A 20,503-nucleotide genomic window follows, 5' to 3' on the forward strand; every position below is an offset into this window, starting at 1 on the left:
TGTGTCTATATATATATTATGGGGTATATATATATATACATATATATTCATGTATTAGTGACTTCGTGGTGAATCTTTGTGATGATTGTCATGAGAAGCTTATGTAGGAATATTTGTGTAATGAATCGATGACATCAGTATGGTGAATCTTTGTGATGATTGTCATGTAAAGCTTGTATAGAAATATCTGTGTAACTTGTGTAGGAATATGAGTAGGATGGTTGAAATCTATGTGATGATCGCTATCTATGTGATGACCAGCGAAATCTATGTGATGATCGCTATCTATGTGATGACCAACGAAATCTATGTGATGATCGCTATCTGTGCGATGAGTGGCGATATCTGCGTGGCGATGAGTGGCGATATCTGCGTGAATCTATGTGATGATCCTTGAAATCTAGGTGATGATCAGTTGGACGATGAATATCTGGGTGATGATCGGTGGAAATCTAGGTGATGATCACTGTGATGATTGCTCGGTAGCGGAGCTGAATTGTTATTAAGTTAACAAAGATCGAGAGGACTGTTGTGATGGTTGGGGCTACCTACAGACGTCAGAGTGTGGGACTTCGATGACTACTTTGATTTGAATTGCTTGACTTAATGTGACCTCCTGAACTAAATTATATGCAGGGGTTACTATGATTTGTTTGGCTTGTTTTGATATGTGATTGCCTTGTTTCTTCTTGATTGTATTGATTGATGGTTTGATTTATCTTAAGAGCATAGTGGTGACGAATTGTACTCTGTGTTAAGGATAGGAAGGTGACTCTTTGATTTTCACCTTTGATGTCATGTTGATGACAAAAGCTCCTAGGGGGGAAATGGGAAACGAGTGTGATTATGAAATTCGCCGTAGTGCGTTAGGATGGCGTCAAACATTGCTTGAGGAAGTCTTGTTTGACCGGAATTTGTGTAATTGGATGCTAGGATTGAGGTTATGAGCAGGAGGCTTTTGTGAAATTTGTGTAATTGGTTTTGAGTTACTCATACGAGCTTCATAAGCTTACCGGGTTTTGTTGTGTGGAAACCCGGTGCACTATTCAATGGAATGGTGTAGGGGTTAATCCTGCAGGTCAGGGAAATCGTGGCTGAAGCTGAGGTGGCGCTTTTGCAGCTTTACGGTAGGAAGCCATCTTTGTGACTTTACCGTTGATAAAAAAACTTTCGTTGTATAGTTAACTCTGAGCAGCATTTACATTTTATTTTGTTGTTGACAATTTAATTCGTAAGCATTGTAATATATAACTCTATGGAGCGAGTGTATGTTAACTTTGGGGGTTCAGGGCATCAGTATGTACTTGGTTAAAAGGAAAAAGATTCCAGGTATTTTGTATTGATGACTGAACGTTCACGCATGTATAATTATGGGATTATATATATTGATTTTCTTGTGTGTAAAATCAGGGGCGTGACATGTAAAGTAGAAGCCCCATGACACATTTTGAGCGCTTTTAGATGAGGCCTCTCCACTGCCTGCAAGATGAGTGCTGATAATCCTTCTGCACACAAAATAAATAGGTAAGGTGATAGAGGGTTACCTTGCCTAATGCCTCTGGTAGGAGCAATTGCTTCAGAAGGTTGTCCATTAACCAAAATAGAATACTGAACAGATGCTACACACTTCATAGTGATGTTGATCCACTACTCCTGAAACCCTAGCTTTGTTAACATTGCTCTCAAGAAATCCCATTCAAGTCTACGATTTGTAAACATTGCTCTCAAGAAATCCCATTCAAGTCTATCATAAGCCTTGCTTATGTCTAGCTTAAGTGATAAGAAACCCTCTTCTTGTCTAAGTAGTTTATGCATGAAATGAGCTACCTCGGTGGCCACTAATGTATTATATGTAATCAACCGTCCCGGTACATATGCGCTTTGCGACGGAGAGATGATGGAAGACAATATTTGTTTCAACCGATTGGCAATAACTTTGGAGCTGATTCTGTATAGTACATTGCATAACCGATTGGCAATAACCAATTGGCAATATTTGTTTAGTATATTTGTTTCAACCGATTGACAATAACCGATTTGCCTCCGTTGCTTCAGAAATTTTTGGGATGAGACACAGATGAGTGAAGTTTGCTGACTACTGCAATTCTCCTGTCTTTAAAAAAGTCTTCACTCCTAGACATACATCAGTAGATAGAATGCTCCAATATTTCTTAAAGAAAAAACGGGGGACATGCCATCAGGTCTAGGGCTTTTGGAAGGATGCATTTGGAATAGAGCATCTTTTATTTCCTTCTCAACCAAGATTCGAAAAATCACTAGGCGCTAGTCGGGCGGTGGGTAGGGGAGGAGCGCCCAGGCGGCCAGGCGGTTTTGTATTTTTTAATTTTAATTTTATTTTTATAGGTTTTATATTTATGTAATTGAAAATGTATGCACTTAAAAGAGTAATAAAATTGCATATAGAATATTCAAATGTTAAAAGAGTCCTAAATAAGCATACATAAAACAATTGCAAGCCTAAGCCTCTAACTCTTCTTCTCCATATCCTCCGGAAGATGCCATCGAGGAAGCCCTATTAATAAACAAACAATGAACAAATACAATTTAGCTTCAAATTTTCAATGCTTCATTACAAATTACAAACTACAAAGTGGCAGAATGCATTAACATGGCACAATAGTGGCAGAAACTAAAATATGAACACGTAGCAACACAGAAAAACCCACCACAGCAAGTAGAGTGTATGATAGTTGTAGGATTGTGGTGTGTACACCTTGATAAAAGCTTAAGGCCCTCAATAAGGCAAGCAGTTCATGTTCTGAACTTTGAGGCAGAATTGCCAAATCTTCCTACAAATATGCATGTTCCTACGTATCAGGTACCTACACCGTCAGTCAGGTCCGGTGAACCGCTCATAACTACAAGTCTTTGAAGAAGGGAGTTGAACAATATAGGAGCACCATCCAATTTTGCAAATTTGTATACAGAATTATAGATCATTCTTTGGTCTGCTATTTATTTTAAGAGACCTGATTGTTTGTATGCCCTTTATGCTTGAAAATTACTCATTTCATTTCATCAGTTAAACTTTATTCACAACATTCTCCCTTAAAATGCAGACATCTCTTCCTCTATGCTTCCTTAAGAGCATCATATATGCATTCCTATGGCCAATCCAGTGCAAAACAAAGCTTTAGACGAAAGTTATTATCTAGTACAACACTGTTCTCAACATAGGGTTTAGTGAGCTCCCAATTCATATATGGAGTAACTTTAACATCAACAGCTTCTAGAACTTGAAATATAGCATTTAGATTTGTGCCCAAAGAGGTATAGATACCTTTGAAATGTTGCACTAGAATGCTTTGTACTGCTTCAGGTTCAGTTTGCCACATACCTGCTTCATTGTTTAAGCCTTTGATCCTGTTTTTGTTTCTTATATTTGATGCCTTGCGATAGAAAAAGGCTGTATTTTTATCCCCATCCTTCATCCAAAACGTCTTGGATCTCTGTCTCCAATACTTTTCTTCCTGTGCAAGTAACGCACTATATCAAACATGCAGCTGCTTTTGTTCATCATACTGTTGAGGAGTGTATGGATGGGACATGATGTTCTTCATCTTCTCCTGTAGTATCCTCATCTCTACTTTATTTTGTGAAACATCTTTCTTGTGCCATTTATACAACTGAGTACTAGTAGTAGTGATCTTTGTCTCCAGTTGTTTCATTGCATTCCCTGTTAGAGGTTGTGCCCAACATTGCCTAATAATGTCAATACACTGGGGATATTGGTGCCAAAATTCCTCAATGTACGTAAATTCCTCACTGGGGATATTGGGGATATTGGTGCCAAGATTATGACAAAAATTACAACGCTGCTTAATGACCTATGTTTCGTAATTAAAATTGTTTCTTCATTGTCTGACTCATTATCTATTTCTCATAATCCCAAATGTACGTAATAATAATATTGTGTGCTGAACATGGAATATGATAACATTTTATAATATTGCCTAATATATGTCATATGATAACATTTTACAATGTTAAATAAATTTCATGTAAACCTCAAATTATGACAAAAATTACAACGCTGCTTAATGACCTATGTTTCGTAATTAAAATTGTTTCTTCATTGTCTGACTCATTATCTATTTCTCATAATCCCAAATGTACGTAATAATAATATTGTGTGCTGAACACCCAAAGCTACAAAATTTATCCTATGTTTTTTATTTTTACCCTACCCAGCAAACGTTTATGCTACCAGAAAACTTCAAATCAGCCACAAAGGAACTTCTTTTCGGGTTCATCTGCGCGCATCCACAAATAATAGTTTCTTGCTCCTTTCGATTTTGTCTATCTCATTCATCTACAAAACACAATAGACAATGTGTAATTTTGTATTTGGTGTGCTATCTTTGTCGGTAGAATTATACCTTCAACTTATGATATTAATTACTTTGATCATGCCCATAAAGCATTGGGTTATGCATGTTATATATCAAGACCAGCCCTCAATATGCTTCGGATTAAAGGATTATGTTAGAGGTAATAATCTCAAAAGAAAAAAATGGAAGAAAATAAATATCAAAGAGAAAATATGAACGTTGGCCAAAGTGATGTCAACTTTTGGTCTTCAGGAGATCCTTTCAAATACAAACAGATTTCTCCTGTCTACATTGTCTCAAACTGATCTGGAGATGGAAACTTGTTTGTTGGGTTTTGTATGGTTGACTTGTATAGCTATGCTGGGTATATTAACTCAAGGGTGAAGTTTTTTTTTTATTGGTCTGAATTTCACAAGGGTAAAGTTGAAAAATTCGAGAATTTTTTTTTTAAAACAAAATATAGAGAAATTTTGATAAGTTTTAAATACACACCCCTAATTACTTAATACACACTCCTTACTCAATACACCTACCATTTAATTTCTCATTCTAATATTTTACTAAATACACAACCCCAATTACCTAAAATATCCTTAAACTAAAAAACCATGAAATATACTATTATTTAACTACATTAAGATTACTATTTAATTTGATTAGTATATATTAACATATTAGTGTTTATTTGACCATATTAATTACTTGTGTTAGTCATTGGGAAATCCATAAGGATTCATTATTGTTCCCTTCATATAGATGCTTAGAAATAGGTTTTGTATTATTTGAGTTAGCATCCACCAAACACCATATTGATCAAGTGTAAAATTCTGAGTCGAACATTCAACCAAAACTGTATCAATAGTTTCTCCACAATGGCGGACCTATGAAATTAATGTCATTGGATGGTCAAACAAATTAACAATTACAAAATTTTATACCTATGATGTTTTATATTAGATAATAAATTGACTAATCATAATTTTTAGAAAAAAAAATGAACTAAAAGTGCGAGTAAAGCGATTTGTTTTAAAAATTTAATGCCATTGATTTTAAAATTCTAAATTATATGGTTTCTCACCCCATTTAATTACAATTTATTTAAGAAAAATTTAAATTAGATGGTTTCTAACTTTATACTGGTTTTAAATGAGGATGCATGTGTAGATATTTATTGTATTTATAATTATAGAATCATATAAGGAAGATATTGTTGTAAATATTATTATCTATGTGGATGTCCATGTAAATACTCATTAGTTATGTATTTTGACGTAAACCCTACCTCTATATAAAGGAGGCTAATGTGACTAAATGAGAACACTTCTACTTCTCCCCAAACTATTCTCTCTTCATCTTCTTCCTACTTTATAACACGTTATCAGCACGCTTGCTCTTATTTTTTCTCCTAAACCCTATGATGATTTATGAGTTTTTTGGTGCAACTTTGTTGTTTTTGACCATAACTTATAATCTACGGGTTAAAATATTTAAGGTTCTATATGATGACACAACCACTATAGTTTCATCAAATACCTCGATTATTTATTTTTATTGATTTGGATCTCTTTACATGCTGCACCTGTAATCTATTTTTTCTACTGTTCCATATACCTTGTTCATACAACGATTTCGTTGCCAAGCATATGTTTAATCATACATGCAAGTTGAATGATTCATATTTATATACAATTTCTAATTAAATATTATTTATTTATTATTCTATTTGTTTGTTTCATTAATAGCTATACCATACCATAGTTACATAATCATGGAACTTACAAATTCGTTTTGAGATTAGGTTTCCTCTGATCATAAGCCCCAGAAGCCCACGCATGTTTGGGCATAATTGATTTTCGCAGTTTATTTTAATCTCAAGTATGTGACTGTACACACACTTATGCCGGTGAAATTTTTTTTTTTGGATCTGCACCATAACTTTAGGCTTATCTCTGTTGATGCCAATTTTTTCGATTGTTTTTCACCAAGTATAAACTTTGGGTAATCCAGGTTATAAGAATTTCCAAAAATCCAGTCTTTCAATTGAAAGAATTTCAGGTATGTATTTATCTATTTTGACCATTTGATTCACCTTCTTCTTTCATTCAATTTGGAAAATTTATATGGTGAACTCACACCTATATCTACTTGTGAATTTTCTAATCAGAGTAGATTGAGACCTGACGTCTCTTGATTCGATTATAGAGGGCCTGGAGTTCCTCAAGAGTTACATATTCAAAATTGTGACATGAAATTTTCTCAAAGCTTCACAAGGGTCAGAAGTTCCTTAGAATTATACAATGATCAAAACATAAATATGATGCAAATAGACATATATATGATGCAACAATAAATATGAAGAGAGCATGGCATTCTTAGTTAAGATTTTCCTAAAACTTGTTCCAAAAGTACTTTACCATTTTAACTAGTCAACCAGAATTTCAAGGTTTAAGCTCTGGAATCTATTTCTCAAACAGAGAACTGATGCTAAGGTGAAATTCACAACCAGTGATGCTTAGTGTCATCCCCTTGACTTGTTGCACTACTCCAAAAGATTTCTCATTTGGAGAAATACACAATGATCAGTCTATTTATACCAGTCATCATACATGAAAAGAGTTCCAATTATTTTCCACTGACCAAAAAGATATTAATCTTTTGAAAGTTAGGAAAAAAAGAAGTGTCTAGTTTTGTGACAAAAACACCACCTTAGCAATAAATATTAGGTGTTCAAGAGGACTCGAGGCATAATGACCTGTATGTAGTTGAAACTGAAGGCACTGTAAATGCAACAATGACTTCTGCAGAAATCTATATGCTACAGTTAACAAGAAGAAGAACCCTTTTTTGCTTTTCAGTTAAGAGGAATCAGTGACAAATCTTCATTCTGAGGTTACATTTATATGGCAGAAGAGGGGTTACAATCCTGTTCAAGTGTTTAAATCTTCATAACTTTTTGCTTTACAATTCTAGCATTGGGAAGGCCATAATCTTTATAGAGAAGGAAGGCAAGTTGCTTACTTGTTTTTATCTATAAACAATCTCCAAACTTATTAAACAATGCATAACTATACACTGATTTCGACTCCATGCTACAACAATTTCAAAATATAAAAAAGCGGGAAAGAAAAGAAATGGAACCCATCCTATAACTAAAATTCATGAAGTTATCAAAAAGTTTATTAAGCATAACATTGTAGTCCTCAGTCCTTCTCTAGCAAACAAAACAAATATGGCATAATACCCACAACCTTCATCGTTTTCTTACAAGCCAAATAACTAACTAACTATATATATATATATATATATATATATATATATATATATATATATTCATAATATCAAGAATCTTAACTTTTTCTAAGCCACGAGCAGCAAATTCAATAATTCTATCGAAATTTAGTTCAACCATTTAAAGCATCAAATAGAAACCATTACAAACAGATAAAATTGTTAACATTTCCTTATAATAACATGTATATATTTAGGTGATATAAGAGTGATTGTAACTTACAAGAGATTACTGCGAATGTCTCTGGGTTAGATAAGCGGCGACCTCCTTCATCTGCATAAAATTGCAGCCAGTAGTCCCAAATTGAGCCTTCCTTTGTGCCAAACTTATGAGCATCACTATATAGCTTTATTCCAAGAAAGACCAGTTGTCATGATAAATTGATTTATGCAGAATTTATTCCACCACCTATTCAACTTTCAACAACAATAGTAGGAGGATATCAAATATGCAATCAAGGCAGAAAGAAGCTGTATATTGTGGGATACATTAAAAAAGAATGGCATATGTCAATTCTGCTTCCAGTAATGTATACTGTTAGCTCATTGTTACAGGTGTGGAGTTTAAAACCTGCTGCAGTGGTACCTCCAGCAGAGTTGGATTATACTCGATATACCTAGATAGTGTCTGCTATAGTTGTCATAAGCCACCATTAAAATTAGTACTCCAAATAGATGAGAAAAAATGAAATTAGGCAGCAAATTCTCCTCCACACAATGGCAACAGACAGGAGAGAGAAGCTGTTCAATTAATCAAATCCATCATGAGGTTCTTTCAAGCATTTCTGTACAAATGTCTGTCCTTTAATCAGTACACTAGCAAAAACAGTATCTCTGATGCACTACCTTATCTTGACTTCATTAAGTCCCTCTTACTGAGGTTACACTGATTGTCTTTGAACACTGAATCAATGAGATCTTGGTAAGTCCATGTTTTCTTTTCTCTAACTTCAGGTTCAAGAGAGGAGTATGCTGCTTCACAGTTCCTGAGGAAATGCCCCTTCCCAAATGTAGTAATAACAAGAGGATCGGTGTTCATTTCAACTGCTTTGTAAAGAAAACCCTGCTTCCTCCATGCATCTAAAATCGCAGACCCATCATAGCCAATCCTAATTGCATCAAATAGAATTCCAACAGTGATCATATCGGGCTCCACACCATGGGTTAGTGATTGGGAGAACATGATTCTCAGGCGGGTGAAATCTTTCATCTTCAAATAAGCTAGCATTATTATGTTTCCCACCGTTGCATTCCATGGGACACCTTTTTCTTCCATCTCTAGAATGACGGAATCCATACCTCTTCGACTCAAAATACCAGCATGAGAAAGGAGACGCACACACCAAACGAGATCAGTCTGACCAAATCTCGGAGAAAGATCAACTCCCAAGATCTCTAATCTGGAAAACATATAGTTCTCAATATAAACTTCTGCAACTTTCTTAATCAAATCCTCCTTTAAAATTGCTCTCGAGTTCAAAACTCTTCTATAAAACACTTCCATCTTCTCCAAGATCCCAAATTTTGCATAAACTTCCAGCATTGCAATCAAAGTAGGAGCCTGCAAATCCATTCTTTTTGAAACCATGGATTGATATACTCTTTCCATCCTTTTCAGTAACCCTCCACGTGCAAACTCTCGAATAAGCAAATTATAGGTAATCTGGTCTGGTGAACAGCCATTTAATCTCATTTTCTTCAGACACATACCCATCTCATCATACATTCTATATTTTCCATAAGCTTCAATGAGCCCATCATAAGTATCAGTGTCTGGGGCCAAATTCGTTTCTTTCATCTCGTTAAGGAAGAGTTCAGCATCATCAAAGTTTCCATTTCTCGAAAGACCGTGAATAATTGAATTATATACTTCCACAGACAGCCTAAGACCATGAGTCTTCATATCCTGAAAGCACAGCACCGCCTCTTCAATCAGGTCCTCCTCAACTAACAATCCTATTATCTTGCTGTAGTTGAATTCATTAATCCGCGATTTCTCAATGTTCCTCCATATATCAAATAACTGTTTAAAAGATTCCAGAATCACAATTTCAATGAGAATCACAAGTAACCAAAACCAATTTCCATGAAATAACCCAAAACAGATATCTGAATATTTCTACTAAATGTTATTTCTTGGCAACCAACTATCAAGACAGTCTACTTGTGTAAAGATAAAAGTAAATATGCAAAAACTGTAAATTTTCAACAATCAACAGAATCTCACAGAGCTTTTAACCGAGTAGAGATAGAGAGAGAAAAACACCTGCAAGATTTCCTTGGGCCTGGAAGCATGTATGAGGAATCTGATGACAGCCCAGAATTGGTCTCTGGTCCAATCACCATCACCTCTAAGCACTTGCAAAGGGCAACACTCCTTCTCCATGAGAATCTCCAGTAAGGCTTTGAGCTTGTGGTATTCATGGGAATGGAGGGTGGCGTGCTTTGGGGAACTGGTGTTATGCGGTGGTAGTGGTGGTGAGAAGAACTGGGCATGGCAACGAGAAAGAGTAGAGGGGAGGGATTTGGTTTTGGTTTTGGTGGAGGGTTTTGCGGTTTGGGTTTTGGGGAAGAGGACGGTGTTGTGTTTGAAGCTCCATGTATGGGCTATCTTGCAATGGCTACACGGGAAGTTCACCACGCTCTCCATATGAGTCTCCTGGGAATTTTGAAAACTAATCCATTTCTCAACAAATAAACACATTTAAACAAAGGCGGTCAATTCTGATACGACCCGATAACATGATTCGAAATCTGCACGAAATAAAGCGGGTTGAACCCGCACGATTAAAAAACGAGTCTGCGGTGGGTCAACCCGCCATGACCCATTTAATAAATGGGTCGGCCACGGGTCAACTCGCTAACACGAAGTGAAACCGTATAACCCGATTATGTTATACTTCTTCTTGAAATTTTAGACGTTAGGAGTATTTGATCATAAGATTAGACAATTTGAAATATTTTGCTTTATAATTATTGAATTTAATTATTTATGAATATATATATATATATATAATTATTTATATTCTTCGTCTTGTAGAGTTTTTAGTGAATTTAATCAATTTATGCATTTTTTTTAGTTAAATTGGTCGCATTGTTAACCCTTAAATGAGTCATTTTATCTAACACGACACGACATATTTGTTAAATTGGTTAAGCGGGTTGGAAACGGATAACCCGTTTAATAAATAGGTTGGGTTTGAGTTTAAATTTTTGACATGATTATTAAATGAGTTGGGTTTGAGTTTGTATCTTGCCACACGACAAATACCTTGACCCGACACGAACCCAATCCGACACGACCCATTGACAGCCCTAATTTAAACCATCATTGTCCAAAATAAAATAAATACAATAATAATAGATAAAAAAAACACACACACACATTTATTTTTTTGGCAATGAAAATAAAAAAACAAAAAAAAAACATGAAACATTGAGGTTTAAACCCATACAAGATAGATGCTTCTATTGATAATCTTCTGGTTGAAAGTGATTCAGAAATATTGGTTCACATGATGCAGAACGGAGTTGATGAGCTCCACCCTCTCAAATATATTTAGATAGCTCTACGTTTTATCGGGCAAAGTTTGCTGGGTTTAGCATATGTTACATATATAGGGAGATGAATATGGTTGTTGACGCTTTTATCCAAGACCAGTGTAGATTCTAAACTTGGAATTGAGTTCATGGAGCAACCTACTTGACAAGTTACTCTGTTGACGATGGATGAATTGTGTGAAATTCTCACAATGAAAAGAGTTTGTAATAGTGTTAGGAGTTGGTTTTTTTATTTTTTGGGCCTCTCGGTCAATTAAAATAAAGAAAAAGTCTAAGTTTATTTTCAACACATATCATGACTCTTGAGATTTGTGTATTATCAGTAATCGGAAGTAAGGCAACTATTGTGGTTAGATTTTGAACACTATTGACGTATGTACTATAATTACAGGTTTCACTTAGAGACATGAGTAATTAATCTTTCCTGATTGAAGTGGGTTAGTGAAGTTACGCAGTCATTCTCATCTATGTGCCACAACCGTTTATCCACCCCAAGTATTTTTTTCATGTGACTTATAAGTTTTAAATTGCAAATTGTTTAGTTTACTTATTTATATTTGCTAAATGTATTTTGACGTAAAATTTCTTTATAACTCAAAAAAAAAAAAAAAAAAAAACTATCTCATATGTTCTCTACTGAAAATTTATGAGATGTTCGATAGTCCTCTCGCCAGAGAGAGAGAGAGATGATTTCAAATCCAAATTCACCTCAAAATAAAAAGTTATACAAGCAGATTTAGGGGTTCTAAATCCAAACCCACACTCCCAAAATCTCTATATCCAAACAGGCTAGACATTAAAAAAAAAAATGTAATAATCGAGGTTCATTTCCATCCAGATTAATATATGCAGTGCATCCGTTAACTAATGAACTTTTTGCATAGAATTTACAACAAAATCTCTATAAATCCAACTCATAACCATACCAACAACTAGCTAGATCGGTATAAAGTAAATTCACAAACCGGATTGACAATATCTAGCAACTTCACCAGCACAAACTTCAACCTAAGTAGAACCCTAAAGCTCTGCCCCACATTTCAAATATGCTAAACTAAGACACCATGGATGCTAATTTACAGAAGCGCAGCACACAAATTGTGCCCAGGATCTCCCCTTTACCTTCCTCTTCTCACTCTTGGTGTCTGAAGGATATCTGGCCGGCGAGTTCCATTCTTTTGCAGTCTCTTTCTTTGCAGCCTGACCAGTTGGCGATTCAGGATTCAGAATCGAACTCACTGTTGTTGTTACAGGACCACTGACCATTGCAGCTTTATCATCTTTCTGAGGAGCAGGAGCAGGAGCAAGACTTTCTTTTTGGTTCAGTGGCTTTCCGTTGCTTTCACTCGAGGCCTCCCCCAAAAGGTTTTTCAAAGGAGTGTGTTGCTTCCCAGTGCTCCTGTTTGTCACCTTGGCAATGATCTCTTCGTTCTTCTTTCTCCCCGGTGACTCATTCACAACATGAGTCATAGAAGGAAACCACCCAGTTTGCAAAGATGCAGGTTTTGGCTGTTCTGGGTTCTGTACTGCAGTCAGGATTTCAGAACCAGTAGCTTTTTGATCATCCCCACCTAGGGGTTCAACCAATGTCATAAAAGATGGTGCCTCAAACATATCAGTTTTGCCCGAGTATTGACTCTCACATTCAACTTTTGACTTCTTCAAGTCAGAGTTTTCGCCTAATGAAGATTGGGAATGCGTATGTGGCACAGTTTCAGCATCAGACTGCATGGAAAGAACTGATACACGCACCAACAGCAAATAGATTGAGGTTAGACAACTGCAACATTTCTTCGTGCATAGGCATCAAACAACATATCTATGCATAGTAGCATCACAAAAGGAGAGAATGGACTAGGAAAAAAAAAAAAAGAGCTTCTGTGTAATTGTAAATGATCCACCAGAGGATACTGTTACTCAAGGAAAATCAAAGCAAGATCACCAAAAAGTTGTTGAATGATTTTGGATCCTCTCGATTTATGGGTTACCTAACATACATAAAATTAATCATACATACATAACTCCATATATATTCTAAATTTTCTACTACCAGGGATGACATAATCAAATTAAAAGATAAAATTCACTTGTTTATAAACCCATCTTCTGTAAAATATGTGCAAGATTACTGATTTCAGTCATAGTAGGGTAAGTACAGTGTAATAGTTTAGGCCAAATGAGAAAAAAATCTGTGTGACAAAAGTTCATTGAGGAGACAAATATATACCTGAGAAAGATCCCCAGTTGGCTTCCAGACTGTCAGTTGGGCTATTTGAGTCCACATCAATTGCAGTTGAGCTTGGCTGTTGTCTGACAAGGTTATTATCGCCTTCCTCTAACAAAGATTGAGAAGTAATCCCAGAAGCAACCGCATGGACCTCTTGGGAGCTGCTATCTTCAGAGGCAATGAAACTTTGAACAGAAGATTCGGTATCTAAAGCAGAAAACCCTGGTTCTTTCTTCCCATGGTCCTCCGAACTCTTCTGGAACGATTCAACATTCTGACCATGATCTGACCCAGCAGCAACACCGGCATCAAATTCTTTCAGGATTTTGTCATTGCAAGCAATCTCATTTTCTAACACATCTTGCTGAGCATCTGATAGAATTTTTCCTGCAACTTTGCTAGAATTCGAACCGCTATCTAAATCTCTGCCACTGGTTTCAACCAGCTCCATCCTAGAACCATTGGCTGCATCTTCAACAATAGCTTTTGAACCAGTTAGATTGGCAGAAGACTCGGGGGTCAATTCTGACTTCACCAGAATATTTTCTTCAACTGATCCTTCCATGCTTTCATTTCCAGATATAACAAATTTCTCAATTTCACCCTCATCACGATCAGCAGAGCCATCAACATCAGGCAACTTTCCCGCTGGATGAACTTGAGAGTCGGAGAGGGTAATGATGGATTCCAAATTAGTGGTAGAGTCCTCCACAAAGGTTTTTTCTGTAGATCTTTTACTTATTTCTTCACCAGATGATGCATACTTTTCAGCTCTCTCATGATCACCATCATACCCAGTTACATCACACTTTTCGGTTTTATCCTTCTCACAATCACCAGCAGCATCACCACTTTCATGTAGATTGGTTACTGGATTAACTTGGAGTTCAGATAGACAACTAACAGATTCCAAATTACTTGCAGGATCTGTGGAAAAATTCTCTGCAACTCCTTTGCTTTTGTCATCCCCACATAAGTTAGAGGTTTCAGCGTTTTCATTGTAACCAGCATCTCCAATTTTATTACACTTTTCAATTACGCCCTTCTCATACTCACTGGCATCATCGACTTTGTGTAAGTTAGCTGCTGGATAAATTTGGTTTTCATAATGATCAGCTGATTGAACAGTACCTATAGGAGTTGCCACAAGATTTACTTCTGCGGGTCCTTTTCTGCTGTAGTCTCCAGATTCTCCACTCCCATCACAGTTTCCATCTTTTTCATTATCGACTGGACCAACTGAGTGGGTGGTTTCATCTATACCAGCATCACCAGCAGCAAGGTTCACCTGTAAAGACTCATTGGACTTCTCATAAGACACCTGTCCTTCAGCAGATTGAACAGTAGCTATAGGATTTGCCACAAGATTTTCTTCTGCAGTTACTTTTCTGCTGTGGTCTCCAGACTCTCCACTCCCGTCACAGTTTCTCATAAGATTATGAGATTCCTGACCGGACTCATTGGACTTCTCATAAGATTCCTGTCCTTCAGCAGATTGAACAGTAGCTATAGGATTTGACACAAGATTTTCTTCTGCAGTTACTTTTCTGCTGTGGTCTCCAGACTCTCCAGTCCCATCACAGTTTCCATCTCTTTCATTATTCTCTGGACCAACTGAGTGGGTTGTTTGACCTATACCAGCATCACTGGCAGCAAAGTTCACCTGTAAAGACTCATTGGACTTATCATAAGATTCCTGTCCTTCACGTAAACCAACCATATAGGTTTTAGCTATCTGAGGCATCACAGCATCTGCATGGGCTCCTATTTCATCTGAACTTTGGTTTTTAAACATCTTGATCTCGGTCTCAGACATATTGGCTTCATCTTCAACAGGCACACTTTTAATCATTGGCTTGCTGCTGCCGAGATCCGGTTCAAGGCTAGCTTCCAAATCATGCATATCAGAAGAGACAACACTGCCTCCACTTAGATGACTTGACTGGAAAATGTTCAGACTCTCGTTGAAAACAGGTTGTTTGACATCATTTTCCTTATCATCAAACTGTTCCAATGAGTCCAAGAAAGTAACTTGGTCTAATTGCTTTCCTTTATGGTTTCTGAAATCTTCAAGCATCAGCACAGGATCATCTACCACATGTATGTCATCAGGCACAGAAAGCACATGTACATGTGCATTTGCATTCTCTTCCTCCTTCCCATTACGACTCTCTATCACTTTATCAGGACTGAGATACTGTATTCCATCTGTATTATCCACCTTCTTTTCAGCAGTATCAACAAAAGTATTCACATGTGCAACAGATTCTACTTCAGGTGGGACATCAATTTGTGGAATATGCATATCAAACCCATCAGTATGCTCCTTCTCTGATGGAACAAGTTCATCATCTCGCACATATTCTGAAGTCATTTCATTTGATCCTTCTAACTTAGAGCCACCCTCAACTGTTTCACCAGCAACTTTATTGGGTAAGATCATGTTCCTAACTAGATTAGTTACTGTAATTCCCGTCACTTCAGCATCCTGATCAACAGATGTTAAGCAGCTCTCAATCATGCTGTCAGTGGCACCAGTCTTTTTAATAGCGTCTGATGCATCTGTCACCATTTCATATTTAATGGGGTGTAAACCATTGCTATCACCAAGAAGCACATTTGATTCTTCAGTTCTACCATCTGAAATAGAAGTAGTCCCTGAACTGATGTTCCTATCCAGATTAGTTGCTGTAATTCCTGTCACTTCAGCTTCCTGGTCAACAGATGTTAAGCAGCTCTCAATCATGCTGTCAGTCACATCGGTCTTCTTCATATCTTCTGATGCATCTGTCACCATTTCATATTTATTGGGGTTTGATTTGTCTTCTGAAAAGTAATTCCACTATGAATGAGAAAAATGGGGAATAAAAACATACAACAAGCGGAGCAGACAAAATCATTGCCACGAAATGTGTAGAATAGTAAACATATAATTATATGCCTACCAAGAAGAATATACATATCATTTAACAGACATCAGAAGGAATAATCCATTAAAACTTCTTTGCATTACTTTAGCTGTCAGGACTGGAGAACTATTATACAGCCTACTTTAACTAGTACATTAACAACTCTGTAAAATCATGCAAATGTGCAAACATTCTGACTAATTACACATGGTCCCTTCACTTACCAGTGTGCCCTGGATTAATCTTTAGTTGTGACATAACACTACAGAGGTAAGTATCTGCCATAACTATAGATATTCTAAATGTAGAATGTCGATCATAATTCTAAAATGCATTCATTGCATAGACCTTCCATAATTAGACTATAGACTATCTGAAATTTTGAAACCAACTGGCTCAACTTAATATCCTAATCAAGATAAAAAAACAGTGAATATCCTCCTTGTAGTGAGCTACATAACCCAAATCCCAACGATAAATTTAAAACTACCCAGCAATACCTTTTTAGCACGATAAGTGAAGTTATCTTCTCATACTTAATGCGATCAACTTTGAAGGCCAATGGCTTTAATAATTCTAAGTCATTTTAATTTATATTCGAGTGTGCACATCAAGAAAATATAAGGTATCAAGTAGCAACAAGCAAGTCTTTTTTAGGATAAGCAGACCAATCAAAACATATTGAAAAATAATTGAATCACAAATCTAATATCATTTCTCTTTTCTCAAAGACACATGAAGATATCTAACATCAGTTGTTATTTCATTGGAAGGTTACCTGTCGTTCCCCCATCATTGTGGAACGGAATGGCATTCAAATCACTCTTGGCACCCCTTTCTACATTACGTGCTGATCCCGGGGCATCCTCCAACCCTTCTCCGGTCCATGCAGCAGAACCGCTATCTGAAAACTCTTGAACAGCATCTGAGAACACCCCATCATCTGATTTAATAGATCCTTGCCCGATTCCGCCACTACCCCTCTCATAAACGCTCCTTTCCACGACTTTCGGACCTTAAACACAAAATTCACCACCATAAACACCTCTTATCCAAGATCTATCAAAGCAAACAAACAAGCAAAAACCTATCTATCCCTATGCTTCAACTTCACATATTCATTTCCTTCCTACGCACTTCAACAGTATACTCATACTCACACTAATCTCTCGGCAATGCCAAAACAAAAAATCGAAACAGAGCAAATAAAACACAGCGGAAACGGGAATAACAAACTCACCGGGGGTTTTGGGATCCTCATCAGAGTGCTGCTCATCATCAGAGACACTCAACTGTGCACTCCCCTCGGCGCCAGCCACCTTATAACCCTCAACGGTTCCGCAAATCTTCTTATGCGCGCGTCTGTGTCTAGCACTCGGGTGCGGATTCGGAAAAGGCCACCCGCATTTGTGACACACATGGTGACTCTCGTGCCCTAAAAAGAAACAAAACAAAACCCCCCAAAATTCGTTAGAAACCAAACAAAAAGCAAAAGAAAACAAAAGCAAGATTCAGAAAGAAAAAAATCGGGAGGCGGCGCGGGAACCCTAGAAAGAGAGGGATCAAGAATCGGGAGGCGAACCTGAACTGTGGGCTCGCCTGAGATCTTGGTGATCCATTAGGTTAAAAGAGTGTGAGGAGGTGGAAGAGGGAGGAGAGTGAAGAAGGGTTAGGAGGAGAATAAAATAGAATAAATGGTGAAGCAAAGAAGAAGCAAGGGAAGGGAAGACGAAAAAAAGTCTACGGATCAAGTCTTTTTCTTTTCTGGGTGTGTGCGTGTGAGTGGGATCGTACGGAACAGTGTGTGTGTGTGTGAATGACGGCTTAACTAGTATTCCATGTGGGAAGGAAATCACCTGTCCCCGAATCCCCTATCCCAATTCTGTCCCTCAATTAATATTTTGCCACCTGTCTCTGCTAAGTCCTAACTTGACACACTAACTCTGTTAACTCACACTCTAACTCTGCGTTTGACCCAGAAAAGAGAAAAGAAAACTGAATTAGCTTTGCAAGAATTAGATTGAAAGAACAATTAAACATAATAGTGAGTTGTTTAACTTGTTGCTGGTGTGTACTTTGCTAGCTGAGTTGGGTGGGTGATCTGGGTCACCTGGATTGCATCTCAATTCCCTTATTTCTTCAGTTCTTCACTTGATTTTTATTGCCTGATGAACTCAAAACGCAGATCAATTCCAGTTTCTCTGGGTCACTGTTTTCTCTTTTGTTTTCGATGATTCGTGAGTTCGTTCATCCAAGCGAGACACTAATCCAATTCTTTTGCTCTATTTGGGTTTCTGGGCTTTAATAGATCAATTGGATGGGAATTACTTTCTGGGTTCCAATTAGATAAGTTGCACTAGAAAGAAAATTTGATCTGGCTTCTGGGTTCTTCCATGTCAAATGAAATTTCTGAAGGGGATATCTATAGATCCCCATTCCACATTCAACGATCTGCCAATCATACCCATAAACTTGGGAATTTCTGATTTAACTTCTGGGTTCTTACATAACCATAAACTTGAATTACAAAAATCTGCAATCAACAGAAATTTTTGATGAAATAAAAGTGGGTTTCTACAATTCATGGTGAGGAACTGGAGTATGGGAAATCTGAGATATGTTTGATTAGAGAGAAGGTCAGGGACGAACTCCGTTTGGAAAACTATGGCGGAAGCTATAGTTATCGCTGATGCGAAGGGGGGGGGGGCGGAATCAATAGTCCAATTTTTTTAACTGAAAATTATGCAAGTTAACAGTGTTAATCTTCTGTTAATGGGAAGACAGATGGCAAAGTATCACTGGTGGGACAGAATAGGGACATATGAATTGGGGACAGGTGATATCAATCCTTCCATGTGAGGGTTTTTACCTCTGTTTATTACTTTTAAATAAATAGAACGGTTTGGATTAATACTTATCTACTTTAGGGGGCATCGTGTTATGCTGTTATTATGGTCGAGCAGTCGTTTCACGTGACAGTGCGGATGTCTAATGACACGATAATGCGAGGTGTATGGTCAGGGTAGAGAGTTTATACCATTCACGACTTTTTATTAAGCAATCACGTCATTTAAGTGGCACAGTTACCTCACTGAATATACTATCGTTCTTGAAAATTTTTCTAATATATTTTGGTATAAGGTTAAGTTAGGTGAGATTAATAGAAATATGACGCATCACTATATCTTTGCCAACGCCAGATAAATTTGAATATTATTATATTAAAAAATTTCCCCATTGAATATTGTATCTTTGCCCCACTAAATATACTAATATATTTTGATATAAGGTTTGATTGGGTGAGATTAATAAAAACATGACGCACCAGCATATGACCATATCTTTGCCAACAGCAGATAAATTTAAATATTACTCTAACAATAAAAGATATTGTAAATTTTTCACCTTTCCGACTCTCTTTTATCAAATTATTATATAGTTTATTTTTCATTGGTCGGTATTGTCATGCGCTTAGTACAATGATCATATCCTAAATTCTTCTCTTATGTTCACTAATTTTGTATATATTTGTGTAGAGATTTGCTCTTCGGGAAGAGTCACCCAAACTCTTCCAGAGAGTAAGTCGAAAGATTTATCTCTCCTAGTGGTACAGACTGCTACTAGCTAGCCATAGGAATTTTACCATGCTGGATTTCAATCTCTTTTGGTACTACTGTATATGAATTTTTTATTTATTTAATTATTGAAATATTATTTTCTTAGAAGGAAAAAAAAAAATGTGTGACGCTTTACTTTTTTCCATAAAATGCACCGACAATTTTTTCCTAGAAAATGCATTAGGAACACAATTTTTAGATTGGGGTGTAATCGATATGGGAAAGCCACCTTTTCCTAGTTTAACAATCCAAAACAAATAGAATAGTGTGTCACTCACTAAAAAAATATTATGGTGTCTTTTCTTTTATAAAAAAAAAATTGGAAAAAGAAAAGATTATGGTCTTTCCCTGGCTAATTAAAAAGTCTATAAACAGACGTAGTGAATCTTAAGAGCAAGCCGTCCAAGTCTTGGTTGATTTGGTTGAATTGACTAACCACTCACCGTTACAACAGTTTTCTTTTTCTTTAATTGACCAGTAGCATATTGTGTCTGACCCGTCTGTGACGCAACTAAGAGTACAGCCAATTGAATGCGTCTTCATGACTTT

General features: G+C 36.7%; 2 protein-coding genes across 3 annotated transcripts; both read right to left on the minus strand.

Moving 5' to 3' along the window:
• Positions 1-7,863: 7,863 nt before the first annotated feature.
• LOC112200521 (pentatricopeptide repeat-containing protein At4g14190, chloroplastic) lies at positions 7,864-10,311 on the minus strand. Of its 2 annotated transcripts, none has more exons than XM_024341558.2 (3): positions 9,907-10,311; positions 8,487-9,663; positions 7,864-7,987 (listed from the first exon to the last, which is right to left on the minus strand). In XM_024341558.2, exons 1-2 carry the CDS (start codon positions 10,288-10,290, stop codon positions 8,488-8,490), a joined length of 1,560 nt encoding a protein of 519 aa, XP_024197326.1. In that variant the 5' UTR covers positions 10,291-10,311; the 3' UTR covers positions 7,864-7,987; position 8,487. The 2 variants fall into 2 exon arrangements, with proteins under 2 accessions (XP_024197326.1, XP_040373252.1); XM_040517318.1 differs by having other exon boundaries at positions 7,873-7,914.
• A 1,696-nt stretch (positions 10,312-12,007) lies between these two features.
• Positions 12,008-18,079, minus strand: LOC112196367. The gene is made up of 5 exons (XM_024336689.2): positions 17,920-18,079; positions 17,578-17,772; positions 17,116-17,352; positions 13,429-16,254; positions 12,008-12,940 (listed from the first exon to the last, which is right to left on the minus strand). Exons 1-5 carry the CDS (start codon positions 17,954-17,956, stop codon positions 12,273-12,275), a joined length of 3,963 nt encoding a protein of 1,320 aa, XP_024192457.1. The 5' UTR covers positions 17,957-18,079; the 3' UTR covers positions 12,008-12,272.
• Positions 18,080-20,503: the final 2,424 nt, after the last annotated feature.

The sequence above is a fragment of the Rosa chinensis genome, chromosome 4 (genome assembly GCF_002994745.2).
Source record: "Rosa chinensis cultivar Old Blush chromosome 4, RchiOBHm-V2, whole genome shotgun sequence".
Taxonomy (NCBI): domain Eukaryota; kingdom Viridiplantae; phylum Streptophyta; class Magnoliopsida; order Rosales; family Rosaceae; genus Rosa; species Rosa chinensis.